Source organism: Pezoporus flaviventris, unplaced genomic scaffold, assembly GCF_033815535.1.
Source record: "Pezoporus flaviventris isolate CSIRO_AGI_PZ_B2104156 unplaced genomic scaffold, CSIRO_AGI_Pfla_v1 ptg000001l, whole genome shotgun sequence".
Taxonomy (NCBI): Eukaryota; Metazoa; Chordata; class Aves; order Psittaciformes; family Psittacidae; genus Pezoporus; species Pezoporus flaviventris.
This window is the reverse complement of record NW_026892549.1, coordinates 9,223,288-9,248,291: the sequence shown is the minus strand read 5'-3', so window position 1 is coordinate 9,248,291 and position 25,004 is coordinate 9,223,288. Positions and strand designations below refer to the sequence as shown.

The 25,004-nt window shown below is 38.3% G+C and overlaps 1 protein-coding gene across 14 annotated transcripts in view; it reads left to right on the top strand.

Annotated features, from left to right (window-relative positions):
* Positions 1 to 25,004, top strand: part of NCKAP5 (NCK associated protein 5) — a 507,525-nt gene that overhangs the window by 405,232 nt on the left and 77,289 nt on the right. For 13 of the 14 annotated variants that reach the window (XM_061442407.1, XM_061442190.1, XM_061442334.1 and 10 more), the window contains 2 exons: positions 448 to 486; positions 6,645 to 6,764. In XM_061442407.1, the coding sequence (XP_061298391.1) occupies positions 448 to 486; positions 6,645 to 6,764 (159 nt within the window). Of the gene's footprint in view, positions 1 to 447; positions 487 to 6,644; positions 6,765 to 21,961; positions 22,056 to 25,004 lie in introns of those variants that run through there. The other variant, XM_061442966.1, reaches the window with a different exon arrangement.

The following is a 25,004-nucleotide window of genomic DNA, read 5'->3' as shown; positions in this document are numbered from 1 at the left end:
TAATTTTCAGTAGCACTTCATGGTTTCTGCTTGCCATGGTAGATGTACCATTTCGTCAATATTGAATCAAGAAACAATTAAACTTCATGAAAACATTTAGGACTCCATCCTCGGCTGGTAAAAATCAGCTCTAGTGAATACAGTCAATCCATGCTGATGCAAACCAGCTGCATATTCAACTGTGAAAGTCCAAAGATGAGATAAGTTAACCAAATGTCCATCGTGTCATGCTGCAATTGATACGTTTGTTTATAATGAGGACTAGCACAGAAGTAGTTAATGTGTATTTCATGTACTCCTACTAGTATTATCTGATGAAAATACTAGTAAATAACAGTATGGTTTAGATAGTGGTTGTAGATAGCAGAGTGTAAAGCCACAAAAGGAGGTATTACTGTGCATACACACACAATAACATACTTACACCATTTTATTTATTTATTTCAGGTAGCTAATCAGGTTGTTCAGGCTCTACTTACTCAAAAGGTAAGTTGTGGTTTGAGTATTGTGGCATAACTTAAAGCTCGCAGATGTTCATTTTTCATTTGAGGGATATATTCTTGTATAGCATACGTTTTTTTAAACTATGTTCACACATTTAATTACCAAGGCTGCCACATGTCAGACACAAAGTAAAGTTTTTTGTAATCCAAGTGAATAAAAATCTGTAAGACTGTATATCTTACAATCTTAGCTATTGTTTATCTATATTGACACAATAGCATCTGAAAATTCTTCCTCCCGGTGGTGATTTTTCCATTCCTTACCCATAATGAGTTACATCACTCCCACAGTCCATTCCTGTGGAATGTCCAACAAACAAATTACAGTGCATGTCAATAGCTGGCATGCTCGCTTACATTCAGTGGAAGGAAAGACTTCCCAGTGTGGGCCTGTGCTTCTGTGAGTGAAAGAGAAGGCTCTGTGTGTAGAATGGGGATTCAGCTACTCTACTTGTGGGCCAGTGACCAGCAATGGAGAACGTGCATTTAGTCTTAGAAAACCTTTTGATGTCCTCCTGCTCCATTCTCCTGGCAAAGCAAAGGAAGTATGACACAGGCAAAACTCTTGTAGGGTGATTGCAAGCCTGGCAGAATGAAAAGATGCTACTATGCCTTCTCTAAAGGTCTGTTCTGGATTAAGTCATGTCTGAAGTTTCCATTCACACTCCACATGGTTGGATATGAAGTATGGTTGTTTCACCTAAAACCTAGTTGGAGGAGTAAAATTAAAAATTAACTTCCTAAAATTAAGAAGTGATTGGGGGGGGGGGGGGTAAGTAAGATGAAGTTAAACAGGGAGCATAGCAAGTAAAATAATCAGCTGCCTACAGAGGGGAGAGGAGTGACTGGTAGGACAATTCTACAAAAAAGTGGTCTTTGAGTTGAACATGATTCCGTGATTTCATTTGGGAGGAGGAGGTGGGGGAGACAAACAAAATCTCATAAAGATATGTAATAATAAGCTATGAACCTTGAGATATTCATGAAATATCCTTTGTGAGATCTAGACCACTTGATGAATATGGCATTCTTAATAATGCTTTGGATCATTTAGCTTTAAAAAGACAAGTCTGAAAGAGACATAAATACGATCTTTTAGTGCGGATAGTGCAAAGAAGAGTATAAATTGTTTTGTCTGCACTGAATGACAGGACAAGAAATAATGTTTTTAAAATGCAGCAAGAAACACCAAGTCAAGATAATAAAAGGCATCTTCTATATGCCCAAAAGCCTTCTAGATTCAAATAGTTTTTGAGGATGGGCTCGAAAGCCTCCATTGTGGACACCATTTAGAACAGAGGAGCATCATTCAGAATGCCCCCCATAAAAGGGACGATCATGGTCTGAGGGTGACAGCAGGGCAGGCAGGAAGCTGAGCACCAACTGTCAGGGTCAGGCCTGGAGGCAGTGATCAGTGTCAGCCTCGGTCCTATGTTTGCTGGTGAAATCCATAGGGAGGAGGCAGGTCTGCTGAGCAAAGCCAAACCCAGGGGTCAGGATGCAGCTCAGGATCAAGCAGACAGGAGGCTGGGTGCAGGTGTAGCTGCAAGGTGGCTGCTGAATGGCTCAGACCTGAACAAGACTACCTTGAACTCTGCCAACTAAACTCATTCATTCCAGGGAGTGTGCGCTGACAGCAGAATAGACAAACATCTGCATCCATAACCATCTGCATCTAACTGAATGGTAAATAGGTGCAGAAGGTTGCATTGGGCCATCTACAAATCAGGGAGTAGGCCCTTCTAAAGCCCTTACTGGGCAGATTTTTTGTGAATCAATTTTCTGACGTTCTAGATGGATTAAAAGATGCTCAGGGAGATGTTCTGGCCGTGTTAGGTCTGCTCTTAGGTATCCTGCCCTGAAGACAGAGATGTCTAAGTTACCTGTAGGTGAGTGATGCAAGACTGTGGAGGGTATAGTTGCCCATTATATAGATAATAAATTCCTATGGCCCAAGCTAGCATTAGGAATCCAGAAGTAATAATGTTCTCTAAATCTCTTCACCTGACAGCTGTGGCCACAAAATAGCCACACAGCTGTTACCACAGGTTAGGGTTGAAAGTATCATTTTTTAATCCCGCGTTTTTTTTTGCTGCACAACAAAGCCTTTTAGTCTAGAGAAGGGATACTGCCATACAGGAATTGGAAGTATTGTAGCTTGGAGGTGATTTGTGCAAACCACAACACATGGGGAAGCTTTCACTGTTGCTGTCTGTGCTGTATTACTCTTCTGTACTGTGTATACACACATGCTGTATGGTCTGTGTATCATCAGAGGACTGCAGTCTGCAAAGCTATTGCTGTAACACCTTCTAGAAATGTAACTTCAGCTATTTTTTGAAAACTCTTAGATCTGTGTTTCAGTTTAGCTTAAATGGAAGTGTTTTCTCACGTTAATATACACAAAAACCTCATCCTCATTTTGTAATATAAAACCATACGTGATTAAATGCTTAGCGGAGGGTTAATCTCAATATATTAATCTCTAGTTTGGGAATATTATGGTTGTTTTGCAAATGAAGAGAGGAGCTTCCTGAGTCCCTTCACAAAGGCATCAGACATTCTGATGACTACATAGTTTCTCAGTAATGAATCCTCCCAAACCCATAGGAACCAAGGAGTTCATACGGATACAATAAAAACAGATTTGAATACATTTAATAAAGTGATTTACTTAGTATTGATGGGATTTAGCAGCTGCTTACCCATTACTGAGTAATAACAGCTAATTTAATATCCATAGAAAGAGGAAAGAGGGTACTTTTCTAAATGCTAATGAATATTAACTGTTAGCGTGCTCCTGACACCATTCATACAAGTCCTTTTATAAGAAAAGACAGAAACACAATAGCATACAATAAAAAGGAAATTGGACTTCTCACACCAGTCCCAAATAGCTAGATACTGGAATCCAAGTAGTAAGTAGTAAACAGATAAATCTACCATTGCACAGCTGAGCAGTAAGACAGAGCCAGTCATGCCACAGTGAGATAACACATCTCTGGGGCATAGTGAGACATGAAGAAAAGCCAAGAGCTTTCAGAAAATGGAGAAGAGTGGTTTTGTACAGTAACGGGTACTGCGTAGGCTTTGCTGTGAATTTGAAATTGCCCCTCAAGGACTAATTTTTGTTTAAATTAAGTAAATGCTGTAATGTAACGAATAAAGCACTGTGTACCCACCGGTATGTGGAAAGACTGTGATTCCACTGAGAGATTCTGGTGACACAAATTGAGTGAGCAAAGCTTGAGTGATTTATCAATGTCACTGAAACCTTGAAATGGAATTACATTCTTAAATGTGCGCTCTTCAACTATATAATTTGTTACAATATGTATAAAATTTCTCTAATATGAGAGGCTTTTATTTTGCCCTTTTTTTTCTTTTTTTTTTTTTTACTGTGGCTATGGAAAAAACTATATTTAATTGAGATTTGTGCTGAATTGGCCATAGAGCAAAATTGCACAATTCTACATAGAAAAATTATATAGATTTTCTGCCACTTACTAATAGAAAATTTTATCTCTAGGAAGTTTAATAAGTCAGAAACCCAATAAAATTATTTCAGGGAAACCTGTGTGCTCTGATACTTACTGGAAGTATCCATTCTTTCTCCTTCCACCCAAAGACTTCTTACATCTTGAGATGTTGAGAGTCCTGGAAACGAATTTTTAATTTCCTCTCTCCCCCCATGTAAGACCTGGATCAGCAGTTTGAAATTTGAGTTATTCCGCTTAATGAATTCGTTTTGTGATCTGTGTATCTGTTCTTTGCATATTACCCTCCTCCACAGGAGTATATTCCAGAGAATACTTTTTTACTCTGGTTTCTGTATGAAAGTTATTTCTTCTTCATTAATGAAATAAAAAAGACATTAATTAAGTCTTAGACGAAGCAACTTCAGAGGAAGAGCAATGTGTTTCTGGAACCTCTAATGACGGCATTGAATCACGATTTGGAGAAAAGTGAGTCTCATACTCAAGAGAAAAAAGGAAGGACAGAGAGATGCTTGGGTATTACTGTAGTGAGACCATAGGAATACCTTAGATATTTGGGAGATTACTATCTTAAATAGCTGGTTGTTTTGCCCACAGGGCAGGAATTCTATGCTTCAGGCATTTGGTAGTTGCATTACTTGGTAATTTTAGGACTTTGGAATTCTAAACTCAGAGTTTATTTTACCAGAATGCTGCTACCTTTATGTGCCTTATTTCTCCTCTGGGCTATATGTGGCATTACCATTGGCACAGTTTATAGCATCTGGGTGGGTAATCTACTATCTTATCTTTCACTTTTTACATAAAGTCTAAAGTTTGAAACATAGATCTCACAGTTCTAAAACTGCAAGGTGGGAAAGTTTGGAGCAGAGGCATTGCTAAGATTTATTTTTTATATACATTTTTAGTTTCTGTTAATAATTTTTCCTTCTCAGTGCACTTGGTAGTGTTTAAATGTTAAACATGTTTGTAACAGCTAAGGCTCTGTTTTAAATTCCCTGATTATTTGTGAAAGGGAGATAATGCTGGGTCTTGATGCTTGCATTTTCCTAATAGAGATTACCTTGTACAAGGCCAGAGATATGAGGTCTCAATGACAGAAATCAAAGCTTTAGGGCTTCACAAAACATTAAACCCAAGTTTTTGGGGGGGTCATGTTGGAAGGCTCTAGCAATTTTATTTAAATAGCCATTTGGCTGCTACCTATAACAAATATTAAGAAGCTATCAAGAGAACATAAATGCATTCATCCAGTAGCATCATAAAATCTGATACATACTATATACATAAAAAGATGTTTATAATTTTCTGAAAGTCTCAAGCTTATTTTGTTGTGTGTTCACATCTTACAACCTCAGTGCTGGTTAGAGTGGAGACCAGAGCAACTGTAGGCAAGAATTTAAGCTACATCTGACTATAATTTCCTCCTATGAGTTGTTTTCTCATAAAGCCAGGTCTTAATGTTGATAGTGGTATTGACAGAACATCATGTGGGGATCTAGAGGCTTGTTTCTCCACCTTCATGTGGTGGAAAGCATTACCAACTGGGCAATACCAAAAGGCAGCAACTGTCCTAAATTTAAATGAATATGGGGAAGTATTTGAAGATTTTTTTTATTTTTTTTATTTTTATTTTTTTAAATAAAGCTGGGTATGGCCACACCTTTTTTTACTTTTGTTTGTAAACTCTCCAGGGAGATTGCTTTTTCTGATTTATGAAGCTCTCACGCCTAAAATGGAAAATTGCACAAATTGGCTAAAATCCTCTCTCCAAAATCATCTTTCTGATAGATGTGTGTATTCCTTCAACTGGCCAGGAAAAGCAGGTCTTGCATTGAAGGCAGGTAGGTAGGTAGGTAGGTAGGTAAGTAGGTAGATAGATGGATAGATAGATAGATAGATAGATAGATAGATAGATAGATAGATAGATAATTTGCTGTACCCAGAAACCATTAGTGGCTTGTTCATGATGATGTTAAAAGACCTGCATCTTTCAGTTTTGACAGTAATGTCTGCACCTTAAGATTCAGAGACTCTCTAATGGCCTATTTTAAGGTTTTTTTGGTACCTCATGTTGGAAATCTCGGACAGGATCATATTGCCACATGCATCTGGTGTGTAAACGTTTTACTATGGCCTATAGTGTAGTTCTGCTGTGGCAAGTTAAAGTGGGGAAGAAACAGACCATACACAACATGCCGTCCAGCAATGCTGACTTGGTTATTCCAGGGGATCGGACTTCTGAGGAATACCTTGAAGGCACAGTATCACTTTGAACTTCTTCCTGGTTTGGTATAGTTTACACTTTTTTCCTTAGCTTGCGCTTTCTTACAATATTCATACTTTAATTGCTGCTTTCTGCTTTGTGTTGGCTGCAAAATGAAACATATTGCTAGCAAAGTCACTTTTTATACTAACAGAAAACTCCAAATGGATGTGTCAGGTAGCTACTCTTTCACATTACAAGATTTTTTTAATCTTGTCCCATGATGATCAAACAACCATAGAAAATGAAGTAGGGCATTTTTCTGATTCATACTGTTTTAAAAGTTGTATGTGTATTTCTGCTTAGCATCTGACATTAGAGCTTTGTAAGTGCTTCGGTTACCTGCTTTCTAAAATCCTATTTTCCCTTCTGCCACAGGATTTGAGGGAGGAATGTATAAAGCTGAAAATGAGAGTTTTTGATTTGGAACAACAGAATCAAACATTAAGTGTGCTTTTCCATCAGAAAGTCAAACCAGCTTCTGACCTCCTTCTTCAGGTAGGAGATGGCAATTTGCAGAAAGCAAACTATGAGCTTTGTGTTTCTTACAATTATATTTTTTTCATTTTAAGGTTATGGCAGTAAGCAGGAAATGACAGTTGATATATTTAATATTTTGGAAGAATATCTGTTATCTATAATCTGATACCACTGAAACTGCGAGTGTACACCAGTAAGATATGACTACATATTAGATGCAAATGTGGAGAGGAGCACACCTGCAAAGTAACTTACTTTTTAGGTGTTTTTTCACTATGATAAATGGAATTATATGGGTTCATTATCCCTTTGTAGGGGAGAAGCTCTGATTCTTTTAACATCCAGCTTGATGGTGAGCAGTGTAATTTCCTGTGAGAAGACAGCCCATTTATTTAACTTTTGCCATATGTATTACTTTCCTGGTTTCAGCTTACTTACAAGGACTTAAGTACATCTTCACAGACCCAGAGTGATTTTTTTTTCCAAATGTTTTATGGAAGGATATAGCTGAGAAACCAATTGACCCATCTCCCACTCCTTTGCCATTCTGGAATAAGAGATGTTTCAGTATCTCTTTTCATTTGGCAAAGTCCGTTATTGTGAATGCATCCATCGCTTTGTCATCCTTTTGTAGAAGTAGAATTGCTTTGCAGAAGTTCCAACAAACCTGACCATGAACTAGAACAATAAATGAGGATTTTTTTTTAAAGACTCTGCAAGTTTCTAACAATATGACAAATTCTGGGTTTAGCAATCTCTGTTATTTCTTACTAAAAAACAAACAAACAAACAAACAAAAAACAAAAAAAACCCAACCAAAAAACCCCAAACATTCATTTTGGAGGAGTCAGATAGGTAGGTGATGTTAAATAAGTATGTATATCTTACCTAAATTCTCTGATGCTGTGCATGTGTATCTCAACGTAAAATTTGACCCTTGCACTGTTGCTAAATAGCTGAGGGCTGTTAACTCTCATCAGCTCATGCTGTTTACTGAGGAAGCATGGTCTCCTCACCGACTGGTGCTTAAAGTCAAGGGAATCCCGGGGGTGGCAAACAGCTATACTTACATACTGCAGAACTGAAGCTTGGGCAGAGTGAGGCCAGGTTACCATCACAGGGATCTGGGTTCTTGTGTTATCCTGAGGTTCTTGTTCTGTCTGTTTATTTTGTGTTGATACAGGTATTGCTAGATCAGGACTTTCTCTCTTCTAATTGCTTCTGCCTTGCCCTAGCTGTTAAAACACTTCATATGTAATCAAAAAAACAAAAACAAAAAAAAAAACAAACCCAAACTAAACAGACAAAAACCCAAACCAACAAAAAACAGATGAATAAAAAACCTTGGTAAATTTGTGAGTTTCCAGAACCTTGTTTATCCTCTGACTGTACTCCAGACTTGAATAAATAGTATATAGTCTGTGATCCTGCAGTCTGAGGTGTAAAATCTGGAGAAGGGTGTTTCCTTAGGGCTGAAATTAAGCAAATACTGTTGTGTGCCTGCATAGATTTGAAGCATTGTATGTATTATGTCTTTTTGGAAATGCATACATACCAGATTTAGAGCAATAGCTAAACCCTTTTTTTTTAATCTGTTGCTCTACAGAAGAGTACTAAATATATGGTTAAGGACATTCCTGTTAAAGCATGACCCTAATCAAAGTGAATGGGCAAATATTGCTAACTGGGAGGAGGGACAGGCATGACACATGGTGTTAATTTCACCTTTCTAGTACTGTCTGATACAGTACAGTTCAATTTTATTTAATGCTGATCTCATCCTGGGAGTATTCACTCTCAGTAGAACTACAGGTTTTGAAGAATGCTGTAGAAGAGGGTGAAAGCTTAAAAAAAAAATAATACCCGTTGCTTTTTCTGAATATCCACTCCGTGATTTGGTTGTCTGTTACCATCGAATTATTCTGTAATTGACATTAGAAGACTTGTATTTTTTTTGTGTATTTGATTTTGAGCAAATACAACATGATTCATTTGTCTTCTTAGGAATCAAATTATTCGTATTTTTTTCAATGAAAAGATTGATACCAGTGTTTTGAATTTGACTGCAGGGTAATGGCCTGTGCACAAGACTAATATCACCGTATTGTTTTAACTCATGCTTCTCACACAATTCAAAAGAAAAACTTATTACTACCAATTTAAAAACAAAAACAATAACAAAGAAAACACATGTAGTAAGGTGTTCATGACTGCTGCTGTGAAAATGTTATTAAAAGTATTACATTTTCATGCATTTACAAGAAGTTTAAGTACTTAGGGAATTGAAGGGTCTAATAATGTTTTAAATGAAATATGTGTGTTTTCTTGAGACATGTGATTATGTATATTGCTGTGGTTAGACATAAGGAAGAAGTTCTTCACTGTGAAGGTAGTGAGGCACTGGAACTGCTTCCCCAAAGTGATAAACGCTCCATCCCTGGCAGTGTTCAAGGCCAGGTTGGACGGAGCCTTGGGTGACATGGCTTAGTGTGAGGTGTCCCTGCCCATGGTAGGGGGGTTGAAACTAGATGATCTTAAGGTCCTTTCCAACCCAAACCATTCTGTGATTCTATGTAAGTTCTTTACTACTAGAAATTTTGGTGTGCTTACTGCTTGTAGGGAGTGAAACAGAGGATATGTCACTTCTGTCATGAAAAGATTAAGTAATGCAGTCTCTGCAAAATGTAAGGTGGAGAAAGAGATAACTTGGGCTTTATTTTGTCACCTCTTTGATGTTGTAGACAATTGTAAGAGCTACCCTATCTTTCTGGGCACATTCTTTCTAGCTGAAGTGTGTGATTTACAGAGCCAGTATTAGGATAGATAAATAAGGAGGAGCCAGATCACCTCTTTTTCTTAAAAAAAAAAAAAAATAGTAATTATTCAGGCAGTCTTCTCTCTGAAGCAGCTTTCTTAAAATGTTGAAGCCAAGGAAAAGTGTTTCTGTCTCAGCACCATCTGAGGAAGAGCAATAGTCTTACTTAAAAGCTAGCACAGAAGAGTAGATTCTGTCCAAGCAGCCTTCATTTTTGAATGTGGTTGCTAAAAATTGATGAAATTCTGCCTGTCATAGAAAGAGGGGTTTGGGAAAGAAAACTGGGAGCTCCATTTGAGTGAGCCACCTTGTATTTCATCTGCAAGTGGGAGAGATAGTTGGGAATAATAGACTAAGATTTAAATTTGAGTACAGTAAAACTGATTGGAAGTGAAGAGAGAAATCTGTGGAGGTGATGTACAGACGGTTGCTGAAGGGATAAGAAAATCCAAAGAGAAGATACAAGAGTAGGAGTAAGAAGTCTTAAATGAAACTTAGCACTTCTGCTTTGCCAGTGTACAGCAGCTATGAATTATTTTTAAATGCAAATGTCAATATATTTCTGTTTTTGCCTCATTTTTCCTAAATGATGTACTGTTTTCTTCAGAGAAACTTTACTGAAATCACCAAATTACAGTGCTCTTCCATTTCTTAGTTCTGGCATTTTGCAGACTTGTTTTGCTGCTGGGTATGGACTGCTCAGTCTTGAGACAGATCTTTTCATAGATCTTTCTCCTTGTTAGCCTCCTTTTTACTCATATTTGAAAATATAACTAATAACATCGAACCTGTTTCTGATGTTACATATCCTCCTATTACAACAATGATGACTTGTAGAAAGTTACTAATGATAACAGGGGTCAGGGTTTGTCTTCTCATAGATATCACCATAATTTGTTTCTATTTTGTATCTCTGTTTGTTAGCTGAATTGTTCCCAAGGATGATGTCTTGCTTTAACTTTTCACCCAGAAAGCTGTTGTTGCAGACTTTTTATAAAGCATGTGAGGAACCATTAGTGAAAGGTTTTAAAAAGTGGCAAGTAAAAAAGACCTTAGGCCCCCTGTAGGAGAGGATCTGGTTGAGGACCGTCTTAAGAAAATGAACATGTACAAGTCCATGGGACCTGATGAAATCCATCTGTGGGTCCTGAAGGAGCTGGCAAATGAAGTTGCTAAGCCACTGGCCATCATATTTGAAAAATCATGGCAGTCAGGTGAGGTTCCTGACAAACTGGAAAAAAGGGAAATATAACCCCCATTTTCAAGAAGGGGAAAATGGATGACCCAGGAAATTACAGAGCAGTCAGTCTCACCTCTGTGCCTGGCAAAATCTTGGAGCAGGTTCTCCTGGAAGGCATGCTAAGGTACATGAAAAACAACAAGGTGCTTGGTGACAGCCAGCATGGCTTCACTAAGGGGAAATCCTGCCTGACCAACTTGGTGGTCTTCTATGATGGGGCTACAGAACTGACGGACAGGGGTAGAGCAGTTGATGTCATCTGCCTGGACTTGTGCAAAGCGTTCAGCACTGTCCCACATGACATCCTTGTCTCTAAATTGGAGCGACATCAATTTGATGGATGGACCACTCAGTGGATAAAGAACTGGCTGGATGGCTGCACACAAAGAGTTGTGGTCAATGGCTCAGTGTCCTGCTGGAGACCAGTAATGAGTGGTGTCCCTCAGGGATCAGTTTTGGGAGCGGTCTTGTTTAACATCTCTGTCACTGACATGGACAATGGGATTGAGTGCACCTTCAGCAAGTTTGCTGATGACACCAAGCTATGTGGTTCGGTTGATACCGTGGAGGGAAGGAATGCCATCCAGAGGGACCTTGACACGCTTGTGAGGTGGGCTGATGGAGTTTAACCATGCCAAGTGCAAGGTCCTACACCTGGGTCGGAGCAATCCCAGGCGCGGCTACAGGTTGGGTAGAGAAGAGATTCAGAGCAGCCCTGTGGAGAAAGGCTTGGGGGTGTCGGTTGATGAGAAAATGAACATGAGCCAGCTTCAGTGTGCACTCGCAGCCCAGAAAGCCAACCATATCCTGGGCTGCATCAAAAGGAGTGTGACCAGCAGGTCGAAGGAGGTGATCCTGCCCCTCTACTCTGCTCTCGTGGGACCTCACCTGGAGTATTGTGTGCACTTCTGGTGTCCTCAACATAAAAATGACATGGAACTGTTGGAACAAGTCCAGAGGAGGTCCATGAGGATGAACAGGGGACTGGAGCAGCTCCCATATGAAGAGAGAAGCTGAGAAAGTTGGGGCTGTTCAGCCTGGAGAAGAGAAGGCTGCATGGAGACCTCATAGCAGCCTTCCAGTATCTGAAAGGGGCCTATAGGGATGCTGGGGAGGGACTCTTCATTAGGGACTGTAGTGATAGGACAAGGGGTAATGGGTTAAAACTAAAACAGGGGAAGTTTAGATTGGATATAAGGAAGAAATTCTTTCCTGTTAGGGTGGTGAGGCAGTGGAATGGGTTGCCCAGGGAAGTTGTGAATGCTCCATCCCTGGCAGTGTTCAAGGCCAGGTTGGACAGAGCCTTGGGTGGCATGTTTAGTGTGAGGTGTCCTTGCCTATGGCAGGGAGGTCGGAACTGTATGATCTTAAGGTTCTTTTGAGCTCTAACTATTCTATGATTCTGTTATTCTAAGTAGCAATATTTATTGAGTTGATTTATTTGATTAAATAAGTAATAAAATTTTCCTAGTTGAGAAAGTATAAAATAATATTTCTAGTCATAAGATTTACAATACTTCTGATCCTAAACTATATTTTCATTGCCATTTTATTTCCATCATAAAAATTCTACTTTATCAATCCCAGAACAAAGCAGGTAGGACTCTTCAAGCATCTATTTTCTCGTGTGTTTCTCTGGCTAGATTAGTTTCATTTAGTACTCATGGACCATCTATGTTGTTTAATTTTGTCTAAGATTTTTTCTAGAATGCTACAGCACAGTCCACTGAATTCTCAGGTCAATTTAAATAATAACTACTTTGTTATGACTTCATTGATACTAGCATTTTTAATAACCTGACAACTGCGTCCTGGCATACAAGACAGAGTACAGCTGTATGTGCTTTGATGGAAATTGTTGTACATCTTATCAGGAAGGGGTGAATTGCACCAGTGACATTATAATATATGGGAAGAAAAAGAAGGCAATTAATTGCCCTAAAATCTGATAAAAGGAGATGGAATATGTAGCCTCAGAGTCTGAGTCTGACCTCTGGTTCAGACATCATTAGGTATGATGATGTCTGAATGCAGAGGTTAAAAGTGAAGTTACATTTACAGCAGTCAGATGGATTAAATATTTAAGTATTTCAGAAAGTAGGTATTTGAGGGTTTGAAATTAAAGCTAAAGATCTTTGCACACTATTAGAAAACAGTTTGTCAGCAGTCCAAAGTATATTTCAGTAACTGGATCATTATACGCTGAGCAGCAGTATAATTCCCATCTCACAGAAGCCAGCTACTACTCCTGCCTTGTGCCTCCAGGCTCTTCAGAGTAGACAGACTGAGACCAAGATCAGCAAATTGTATTTAAAGTTTTGAAACTCCTGCAGTTGACCTGCTTATTTTCTTACTTCACGTTTGTTCTTTTGTATTCATCAGATTGTCAGGGCCATCTGCAAAGCTTCTGAAAAGTTCCAGTTTCAGAACAAACTGTCTTTTCCTTCTCAGTAAACATATAAATCAGGTGTGGCAGTATCTGTAGTGATACTTACTTTCTCAGAAATCGGGACTGGTGGCTTGAAGGAGAAATTAATCTCAGATCTGCTAATTGTTTCAGCAGTAGTGGAAAACTTCTTAAAAGCTACCTCAATCTCAAGGATTTTATCAACAGATAAAAAGGTAATCACATAAATCTAAAGCAGGTTTGACATATATTAAGTTTAAACTAGTACATTAAACTTTATGCAAGAATTGCATTGCCAGTAGAGCACCTACTAAGGAGTGAGGTGGTGTTTTTTACACCATTTGCAGTTCTCAAAATATTTCAGACCACAGCCCTGCTGCAGTGCTTTCTCTTGCTCAAGGTTACCAAAGGTGCACAATTGCTGTCATGAAGATCCTGTCCCAAGAAAAAGCATCCAGACTTGTAGCAGTGTGAAATTCTAAGAATACTTCTGTGTATCTCAGGAGATACACAGGATTAGATAGTGGCTTAGTAAAAAGCGCTTAAAGATTTTTGAGACTTTCAAGAATGAATTAAAGGATTATTTCTTCATGTGAAGATGCCAATGTCATAATTTTCAGTCTTGCATTATCCCAGTAAACTGGTACCTGCTTTCTATTTCTGTCATGTCCTCACTCACCAATAATATCTGAGAAGACAGAAGTACAAAGCTTTGAATCTCTGTACTTTATCTCAGTTTACAGCATCAGCGTGTGATAATACATTATAAACAGTATTTCTTAATTGCCGTGTTTGCAGCTCCAGTTATGTGCTGAGAAAACAATCCAGAATTCAAGTATTCATGAAAGCCTACTGGTTAGATGAACGGGTGACCAAAGTCAGTGATGAGAGAAGGAAACATCCCCCCTCCAAATTAATTTCATCTAATCCCCCTAAGCCATATGAACTAGTTCTGAATGAACAGCAGCAACATAATACCTGAAGGAATTAGGCTGGATATCTGATACCCAACCAGCTCTGGAAGGAGGACCTGAGGTAGGCAGATGTTTAGAAGAGCACTGAGAATCATCAGATATCATCTGCCACAGTGGTTCTCTATGGGCCATCTCTAGTCACAGGGACTTATTCTCGTGTAAATCACAGCCATGGTGTGTAGATGTCCAAGAAGCTTTGTGAGATCCCTTGAGTCCAGTAACTGGGATGGCTTTTCTTGTCCCTGAAGGACACCATTCTCTAACACAGTGAATCCAAGCATACTCTTTTCTCACTAAGGAAAGCGTAAAGCATTCATTCTTAAAATAAAACATTTGCTAAATTTATTTGCTGGATCTGAACCTAATCAAGGCTGACAAAATACCGTTACAAAAAATATTCAGGTGTGGTATGTAAGAGGAGAGGTAGGGCAGTATCCTTCACAACATTTCAAACTAAAGAAAAACAAAGAACAGTTAGAACAGCTAGAGGTGCAGTGGATAATAGTATTTTATTATGAGGGAGTTAGATCAACTGACCTGATAGGTCTCCTCCATCTACAACTTGTGTTTTGTTTATTTTCTTCTTGGCAGACTGTTGTCCCTTATTTCAGTACCTAAATTCCTACCAGTTTGCTCTCAAACAAAAAGAAAACTAAAGTTTACTGGAAATATAGAACTGATGAGAATGATAATGCTTTTAAGAGAAATTTACTCCCAACTGCTAGAATTTCTAATGTCCAAGTACTTCAGCTAGTCTTGAGAGGTTCCCAAGAAGAGCACTGAAAGGCTTTCCATATCAGAATCATAGAATTGTAGAATTGTTTGTGTTGGAAGGGACCGTAGAGATCATTTAGTTCCAGCCCCCTTGACATGGACAGGGACATCTCCCACTAGACCAGGTTGCTCAAACCCCCTTTCAACCTGGCCTTGACCATTTTGTGATACAATTTAAACATATATATTTTTAGATGGCAAATTTAAAATTGGCTTTTTCCATTTTCCCTATGATAAATTGCTAAAGCGATAACCAAAAACAGTAAATCAAATGAGCAAATAATCTTTAGGAAAGCCACAGGTGATCTTTGGTGAAGCTTTTATGAATGATTTTGACTGAGGACAGCAGTAATTTTTTTTATTTTTAAGTTTTTAAGACATATATAGATTTTTTTCTGAAGAGCAGAAACAGTTTTTCAGAGTAAGCATCTGTCAAGGAAACCTTAAGGCTATACTGATGTGACAGGCCTTAACAACAAAAGTAAGATTTTACTGCCTTTTCGTTTTTAGACAAAGAAAAGTATGCAGCTGACACTGTGTGAACCATAGATTTCTCTTTATTTTATGCATAGATTTTTATTTTCAGTGATGATACACATGATGACAGGAATCCAATATGATATTTGAAGCCCCAAGCAAGTATAGGGGCAGAGTCATTAAGTACAAGAATGTACTTAATGGTTTTTCCTATTATTGTGTACATTCAGTATCAGAATAAATGGAAGAAAAAAGGAAGGAATTCCACAATACAAAATAGTATTGCTATATTCCTTTCCAAAATTGCCCTGTGCTTCAGACTTACAGTAAGTGTTAAAAAGATACAGTTTTTTATTCCATGAAGTTAAATTTAACCTATAACAATGCTTAACCTGTTGGATGCTATTTCAGCCTGCTCTGTTTGTCTTTTATGACCAACAGATCCATTTTTTTGTCTCGTGTGTTTCTAGGTTTGAAGTTTATATATATATTTGGTGTATTTAAGTGTCCTGAGTTCAGCTGTAACAGTTATTTTTCTTCTTCTGAGTAGCTGGTGCAGTTCTGTGTTTTTGACTCTAGTCAGAGAACAATGCTGATAACACACCCATGTTTTCAGTTGTTGCTAAGTAATGCTTACCCCAATCAAAGGTTTTTCAGACTCACGCTCTGCCAGTGAAAAGGGACACAGGAAGCCGGGAGGAAGTAGAGCCAGAACACCTCACCCAAACTAGCCAAAGGGATATTCTGTACCACAGCACATCAAGGATCATTCATTGAGGTTTCCTTTCTAAATAAAAAAATCTTTCTCATTGAGATTTGGATAGCAAAAATTAGCATGGATTTGTTCTAATGTTATCCAGTATGTGATGTGGTAAGTACAAGCCATGTGCCACATATAAAAGGGCAAGTTCATCTCATCAGGTCAACTTTTGAAGCCTTCCCAGTTTGGATTTCACAGTGGAATGAAACAGTAGCCACTGCATGCCCTGCTTAAATATAACATGCACAGACCACAGGCGTGCTAGATAATTGATTTCTCATCATGGTGCATATTTCACACTCTGTAACTCCCAAATGAAATAACAAAAAATGCATATAATTGAATGATTCAGAGATTTAGAGGACCACTTCTTGTGCGGTAAAGTGGGAATTTATTGAAATTCTAAAGCAGTGTAGAAATATAACCATTATTATTAAGGATATGTCATTTTCTTATTGTACTAATGGAGCTAAGTATATAGTTAACTTTTGTTTTCTTAAGATTTTGAAACTGAAGTGAAAGATAACTATGCAAAAGTATGTATATGAAACAAAAATGGATAAAGAATAAATTTTATCTTTTATCACATTCAGTACATATAAGACTTCGTTTACATTTTACTTTATAACTGTGGGTTATACTGTTATTTTAGTGGCACTTCAAACATGAAGCAAGATAGAATTACAGCTCTTTTACTTAAAATCGGTGTGCCAATAAACTTGGTGGCATTTAAGCTGTTCAGATTATATCACATCAGTGTAATTTCCTGGTAATTTTAAATTACACATTCCATCAAATCAATCAAACTAACATTATGCTAAGTGGGTTTTAGCACTTAAGATTACTCATTAGGTATTTTCTGTTATGAAAAAATTCATTTTCCTGTGATACACTTTATGTTTTGTATACTCCTATGGATACTGCACAAAGAAGAAGGGGGATGTAATTAGAATAAAATGGTATTCATAATGAATCATAAAACACCTACTGAACCGACCTCATCTTTTACTATTGAATTTTACTAATGCTCTCCTTTGTTTCCCAAATGACCTGTCTTCTTTAATGATGGTTTGGATACTGGTACGATTCAAATCCTCATCCAAAGGCCATGACACTATTGACTAGATCTCTGTTGACTTCGCTGAGAATGTGAAATACTGTATTGCAAGATAAAATCAGTGAAACTGAAGAGTCCATTAGTGCCTTAACTCTTGAATTACCATCTGGGTATCTCTCTTGATAAGGACAAGCTAAAAGGAAAAGTTTCCCTTGTCATTAAATCTTTAACAATGTGATATTGACAGACTTGAGTCTCTTTGTATTTTTAGCATTTTTAGATTGCATTCATGATCATTTCTTCCTGTGGATGTGAGCAAGCCATGTTTCATTACTCACTATCCAATGTCTGGGTGTAGGGAGGGGCAGTGATTTGTCTGTGTCCTGTGTGCATTACAAGGGCATCTTCAACATTAAGAATTAAACTCCATCTTACTGCATTAGAAGTATGGAAACCAAGTAATGGCATCTTGATTTAATATCAGTGCTTTAAAATTCTCAAATATACACCAGTCTTCAGTTCATCTTTCTGGTATACGGTTTCAGAGATGAACTACTTAATTTTCCAGTGTTTTGGTCCTAATTTTTTTTATTCAGTCATATTTTAAAAGCAGAAATGCTCAATCACTTTTTTTTTTTTAGCTTTCCATTACTTACTATTAACTCAATTTTTTTTCTCTAACCAAACCTTGTATGCTTTTTCTTGTACAGTAGATACAGACACAGGTCTAGGCTCAATTACTGTGCATTATAGATATTTCAGATGTGAATATGAATCTGAGATTAGCACTGTATTTTAGAGGCTCACTTAAATTTATTCCCCTAAATGGTCCTTAGGAAATCTTGACAATAATTAGAAATATGGTTACTCTCAGCTGTACACCAGTTCATGGCAGAATAACAAGTGGAATTCACCTTTAATTTAGGTCTTTTGGTCCTTCATGTACATGGGACCAGACTTGCAGGTGTTCTTAAAATTTGACTACTTATTTGGTGCCAAACTGGGAGCTGACCCCTTTTCAAATTCCTGCATAATATCTTCTAAGCCCTGCTTTTATCTACCATGAAAACATGATCGATTCACAAGGGCAGAGATTCCTAACCAAATATTGGCACAGCTTCTTCTGAGCACAGACAGCTGTGGAAAGGGTTTGCAGCAGCTATCGCCCAACTGTGCTAGAGTTAAAGCTCACAGCTGCTTTGAGCCTGGGGGCAGGCAGCCCGAGTATTGGCTGCAGGGTGGGAGAGGGAACTTGACTCTTGTCAATGACACTGTTTGCCAGGGCCTAGCACTCCTATGAACAGTCCAGGTTCTAAATGTTGCTAACCAAGAGGCACTGTGTCTTCCCTTGCAAGAGGGAAGATACCCTTCCTTTGGTCACCAAAAGGGAAGGGCTGGTTGGAAATGTGACGCTCCAGGGCAGCCTTGGTTGCAGCAATCATGAGATGGTCGAATTCGAGATCCTCAGGACAGTGAGAAGAGCATGCAGCAAGCTCACTGCCCTGGCCTTCAAAAGAGCAGACTTTGGCCTCTTCAGGAACCTACTTAATAAGGTTCCATGGGATATAGCCCTAGAGGGCAGGGAGGCCCAAGACTGTTGGTTGAAATTCAAGGATCACCTGCTACAAGCTCAGGAGTGCTGCATCCCAACTAGAAGGAAGTGCAGCAGGAGGGCCAGGAGACCTCCTTGGATGGATAAGGAGCTGCTGAGGAAACTTCGACAGAAAAAAGAGGCTTATAAAAGGTGGAAACAAGGACAGGTGGCATGGGAAGAATACAGGGATGATATCCAGGAAGCTAGGGACTAGGTTAGGAAAGCTAAAGCCCAGTTAGAATTCAATTTGGCTAGGAATGTGAAAGATAACAGGAAGGGATTCTATAGGTGCATTGAGAATAAAAGACAGACTAGGGACAACATGGGCCCTCTCCGGAAGCTATCAGGAGAACTGGCTACACAGGATTTGGAGAAGGCTGAGGTTCTTAATGACTTCTTTGCTTCAGTGTTCACTGGCAAATGCTCTGACCACACCACCCAAGTCTTGGAAGGCAGATGCAGGGACTGTGGGAATGAAGACCATAGGTGCACTGTAGGAGAGGATCTGGTCTGAGACCATCTTAAGAACCTGAACGTGCACAAGTCCATGGGACCTGATGAAATCCATCTGTGGGTCCTGAAGGAGCTGGCCATCATATTTGAAAAATCATGGCAGTCGGGTGAAGTTCCCAACAACTGCAAAAAGGGAAATATAACCCCCATTTTCAAGAAGGGGAAAATGGATGACCCAGGGAATTACAGAGCAGTCAGTCTCACCTCTGTGCCTGGCAAAATCTTGGAGCAGATTCTCCTGGAAGGCATGCTAAGGTACATGAAAAACAACAAGGTGCTTGGTGACAGCCAGCATGGCTTCACTAAGGGGAAATCCTGCCTGACCAATTTGGTGGCCTTCTATGATGGGGCTACGGAACTGATGGACAGGGGTAGAGCAGTTGATGTCATCTGCCTGGACTTGTGTAAAGCGTTCGACACTGTCCCACATGACATCCTTGTCTCTAAATTGGAGCGACATCAATTTGATGGATGGACCACTCAGTGGATAAAGAACTGGCTGGATGGCCGCACACAAAGCGTTGTGGTCAATGGCTCAATGTCCAGCTGGAGACCAGTAACGAGTGGTGTCCCTCAGGGATCGGTGTTGGGACCAGTGTTGTTCAACATCTTTGTTGCTGACATGGACAGTGGGATTGAGTGCACCCTCAGCAAGTTTGCCGATGACACCAAGCTGTGTGGTTCAGGTTGATACCGTGGAGGGAAGGAATGCCATCCAGAGGGACCTTGACACACTTGTGAGGTGGGCTGATGCCAACCTCATGAAGTTTAACCATGCCAAGTGCAAGGTCCTACACCTGGGTAGGTTTAGTGTGAGGTGTCCCTGCCCATGGCAGGGGGGTTGGAACTAGATGATCTTAAGGTCCTTTCCAACCCTAACTATTCTATGATTCTAAGAGCACAGTTTGGCCCAGGAGCAATGACTGACATTTTTTGTTTTCCTGACATTTTCTGGCTACAGCAGTAGGAGCGAGTTGCAAATGAACATGGGGAGTACAGGTCTATATGTTCATATCACACAATATGGTGCATCCTCTTTGTTGGCACCAGCTCTGGCTCTCCCACTTCGCCTCTGTTTCAACTGTACTTGCATGGCCAGGCTGATTGCAATATCCTTCTGTGGGTTCTCACTCCAGAAAAGGTCAGTGGAATTACAGAGGACTGAAGCCAGGATTTGAGGTGCTGGTTCAGATTGTCAAGTCTACAGGGTCATTCTTTGTCTTGCACACAAGCCTTTTGATTTTTGTCTAGCAGTATAAATGTTTCAGAACTTGGTCTGCTATTGGAAATCTTGTAGTCACATTTGATACTTTCAAGAATGAAATACCACAATATATATACACAGTGACCTTCTAGAAGCTTTATTTCTGAAAAGCAACGAAAGTTACAGAAGTCTGTGGTACCGTTCCTGAGCTGGCAAAAAATCTTTCAATTTCAGTAAAAGAAGTGAAGCCAGTAATTCTTACCAGCTGGGAATCTGCCCACTTACTCTTTCTAAACAATACCTCAGGTAAGTGCTTTAAAGAAAATGGGGTAGAATAAAGTACCGTGCTCCAGGTATTAAAGAAAACCTTCCTAAAAAGTCATTCCTTATTTGAAATTATTCTGTTAAAGCCAAAAACAATGCATTAGAGTTGGAGAGAGAAAAGCCTTAAACTAATGATAAAAGTATTTCTTTAAATCCTTCTACTTTTAAACTCCTTTCAGTCCACCTGATATTTCAACAATATTAAAAAAAAAGAAAAAAGAAAAAGAAGGTGGAGGGATTATGATGCTCTTTAAATGCATAATACTGAGGGAAGGAAAATATGGCTTATTCAACATTAACCTTGACAAATTCCTGCTCCTGTCATTTAAATGAATGAACCTTTCCCATGTCTAGGTTGCTGGACCTTGGGAAACAGCAGTGAGGAAGGACTGTAAAAATGATGCCCATATTTCTCAAATTATTCTTCTGAGTAAGTGAATTATGTCAGTGAAATCCAAATAAGGATGAATCTGTTCACTTGAATCACCTGTTCACAGCCAATAAACTTCCATGTGAAACAGTGCTTATCCTTCTCAGTTGCCGTGTATTGATCTAAAACATCTTCCCTGAGCTTTCTCTCTCCTTTTCCTCCTACAGGCAAAAGGTTAGAATTAGATAATAGTATTAATTTTCCAGACATCTGCACATGTTTTAATAGCCTTTAGAAGGTTTGAAATGGTTTCTGTTTGACCACCACAGGGCTAAAATGCCATTAAGACTTATATTGTAGCAATACATAACAATCATAGCCCCATAGTTCAACCTGGCAATAAAAAAGCTAATTTATTTTATCAGAGATTTAAATTTATGTGATGAACTCCTCTCTCAATAGGAGCTGTAATACCACTCCTAAAAAATACCACAGCCCTTCATATTTTCAAAACCAGACAAAGTACTTGCAGTGACCCTTGTGTATGTATTTGTTCTGTGTGCTTGTTGAGTGTTTGCACGTGTGTTTGTGTGTTCATCTAATACCATTTACCATTCCTGAGACCTTTTTAGTTCTTCTGTTTCTTCATTCTTAGTCTCATTTTTTTCTATCATCTGACTCACAGCTCTGCGGGAAGAAAGTTATTAGCAGATCCAAGGCAGTCTCCAGTGTTAGCCTATTTTTTTTTAACCGCCCTGAGAACTGGAATTTTGTTGTGGGACAAAATTATTACTGTTTAGGTAAATTGAGTTTAAAATAGCTTTTAAAATAGACATATGCAGTTAATAAGGGTATTTTGAAAATCTGTGAAAGAAATATTTAGAGCTCAGACAGTTTTCATTTCCAGCTATATGCTAGAGGAAAGCTTCAGCTTATCCCATTATAAAGTGATAAAGCAGCATTTGATGGCAGCAGCTTCTGTGATAAAATGATCATGGCAGCACTGAGAACGAATCTAATAAGGGAATTGATCTGTAGATTCCAATTCTGTAAGAGACAACATCGATCAACATAAATGTCAATAACAAGATCGTACTGAGTTCTGCCTAATTCCTTTAGATGATTTTGGGGCATAGTCAGAAAGTGAATGTGAAAATGAATTTTAAACTGCAGGAATCACAAAGACAGACCAAAATTGCATTGTGCTACCAGGATTATCACTGACTCTTTTAGCATCACCAATTTAGTAGCATGTTGAAATTAGAGAGTAGTATTTAAGCAGATAATGATTGATAATGCAATGTCTGTTGTATAAGCGAGACTGAAACTTAAACAGTACTTTTAATCCGTTTTCATGTTAAAGCATTTCTTAAAACAGTGAAATAATAAAAAACAGCTCACCTTTTTACTGCTAATTCATAGATAGCATGTGTAAGGCATGCCTTAGAAGATTAGTGGAATAGTTCTTCCTTGTCACAGATGTTCAGTGTAAAGTTGTTTCCCAAACTGATTCTGACCATGCTGAAATGTTTGTGAATACACTCTCTGATGTTCCCAATACTTCCTAACACCTGCATAATGTTGACAGTCATTTAGCAAAGTGGAATTAACATATTAATTAGAATTAGATCAATAGAAAGGCATTTACTAAAAGCATTTACTGGTTTGACCCAAATTATTAAGAAACAAAATGCAAATATGTACTTAAGAAACAAAATACAAATATGTACTCAAGAAAAGGCTTAACTGTTCTGCAATATTATTCTCATAAAACTGCTGTTTTACCATACTCCAAGGAGTATTCCATGAGCAAGATCACTGAAAACATTTATTTCATTAATTATTTACATTCTGACTAGCTGATTACCGGATCATTGATGTAAACTGTTGACTTTACAGTAATTACAAACCACAGGGAACTTTATACAGACATTTTCCTAAGAAATTAAATTAGCTCATTTAATTATTACTGCAATATTTACAGACTCCTACCATAGTGTTATTAAAATGAGAACTAACGCTTTGGAGTCTCAGAGCTTGAAAACACTGATAGAGTTATAAAATGAAAAGTAGGATCAGGGAATATTACTTTATGTCTTTCAATGTAACTTTTATTTAAAGCAGTTTATAAAAATTAATAAAACTAAGAGATTTGGAACAGGCATAATTTTAGGCTTACAGTAATGTTGCCAACTCTCTGAAGAATACAGAGAGCTTATGTTATTTATGTTTATGCATCAAATATCTGCTTAATACCTCCCAGTTTATACCCTAGGATGTAAGTTTCTAACCTTCTGGGTTACTCTGGAATCTAATTCACAGGTTTTTTGCCATCTCTGTATGGCTTGATAATAATAGAGAGCAGCAAGCCTGGAAAATCTGAGGCAGATGCAAATGAAACCTTTGTTTTATTTTTTTGTGCTGGATTTGCCGTGTTAACAGGATTTGCTTATGTAGTTTTTGCGCCCTAATCTTCTATACAAATATTTGTAATATTGTACCTATGTACTTTGTCTTGGGTGCTGTCAGTTAAGTCTCAGTAAACTTGCCTGGAGAATTTGCCAGTAGAACTTGACAAACTACTATTAATACTGGGTTTGAATCTGAAGTCTAGCATCTTCTGTATCACAAAGCTTCTAGGTTTTTTAGCAAAGTCAGCCTAGTAGGAGTGAAAACCAACAAAAACAAATGCAAAATATCGAAATGGAAGTTTCATGGAAGTATTTTTATTAGATTAATGGAAAATCAAAATCCGCTTGACTTGAAAATCCTGGAATAGCTGGAAACTGTCTTTTTTTTGTACTAACAACTGATTTAGCTTACTGAAATGTATTCTACAGTTAATCCTTTAATATTCATTTTATGCATAACTCTTCTTCCTTTACCACTGAGCAATACTGCATGTTTGTGATTGTTTCCTATGTTTGACATAGCTGTAGGTAAGACCAATAAATAGCAGTCTCCAACTGCCTGCTCATACCACTGTAAGAGTTATCCTGGGGTCACTTACTGTGTATTAACCACCTCATTCCACCAAAAATAAATACTGTAGCTGTAGTGGTAAATCTCCTGTGATACTGCTGTTGAGAACCCTATCAGCAATATACAGCACAAATTAATTTTAGTTAACCTGTCAGACAAACCTTAGTATATAACCAGATATTAAATATGAAAGACAACATGCATGTTGGTGCTAAGTACACTGGTGTATAAAACTTCTGAGTTGTTTTGCCTGTTCCAGACTGAGATGTATGACATTGCATGTTCCACACTTTTGCCAAACATCAAGTATCTTTGTTAACTGCTTGGTCTGTAGCAACAGAGAAGTAGAAAAAAATAGCTTAGTGTGATGCTTTAGCTTTACAATCAGAAGTTACATGTTTTGCCTGCACAGAGGTATATTACTAGCTTCTAGAGGTCTAAGAAATGATGAGCATATGTTTATTTTTTTTGGTAAGGAAAGTGTGTTTTAAATGGTCAAAGGCTGTTAGTTCCTCGCTCAAATTTTAGCTCCAACAGTCAGAGAAAGGAGTTACCTAACAAGTAGACTACGTATTGCATGTTCTCCTAGATGTCTCTTCTGACTAACTCCTGTTACCCATACTGCAGATCTTTATTCACTTTTTCCAGGGGATGATCTGAAGCAACAGAACAGGGCACGAAGGGAGCTGTAATGAACCTCTGTTTACTCCCATGCTTTACTGATACTTTGCCATTTTCTTTTCCTCAGCTGCTTGATGCAATATTTT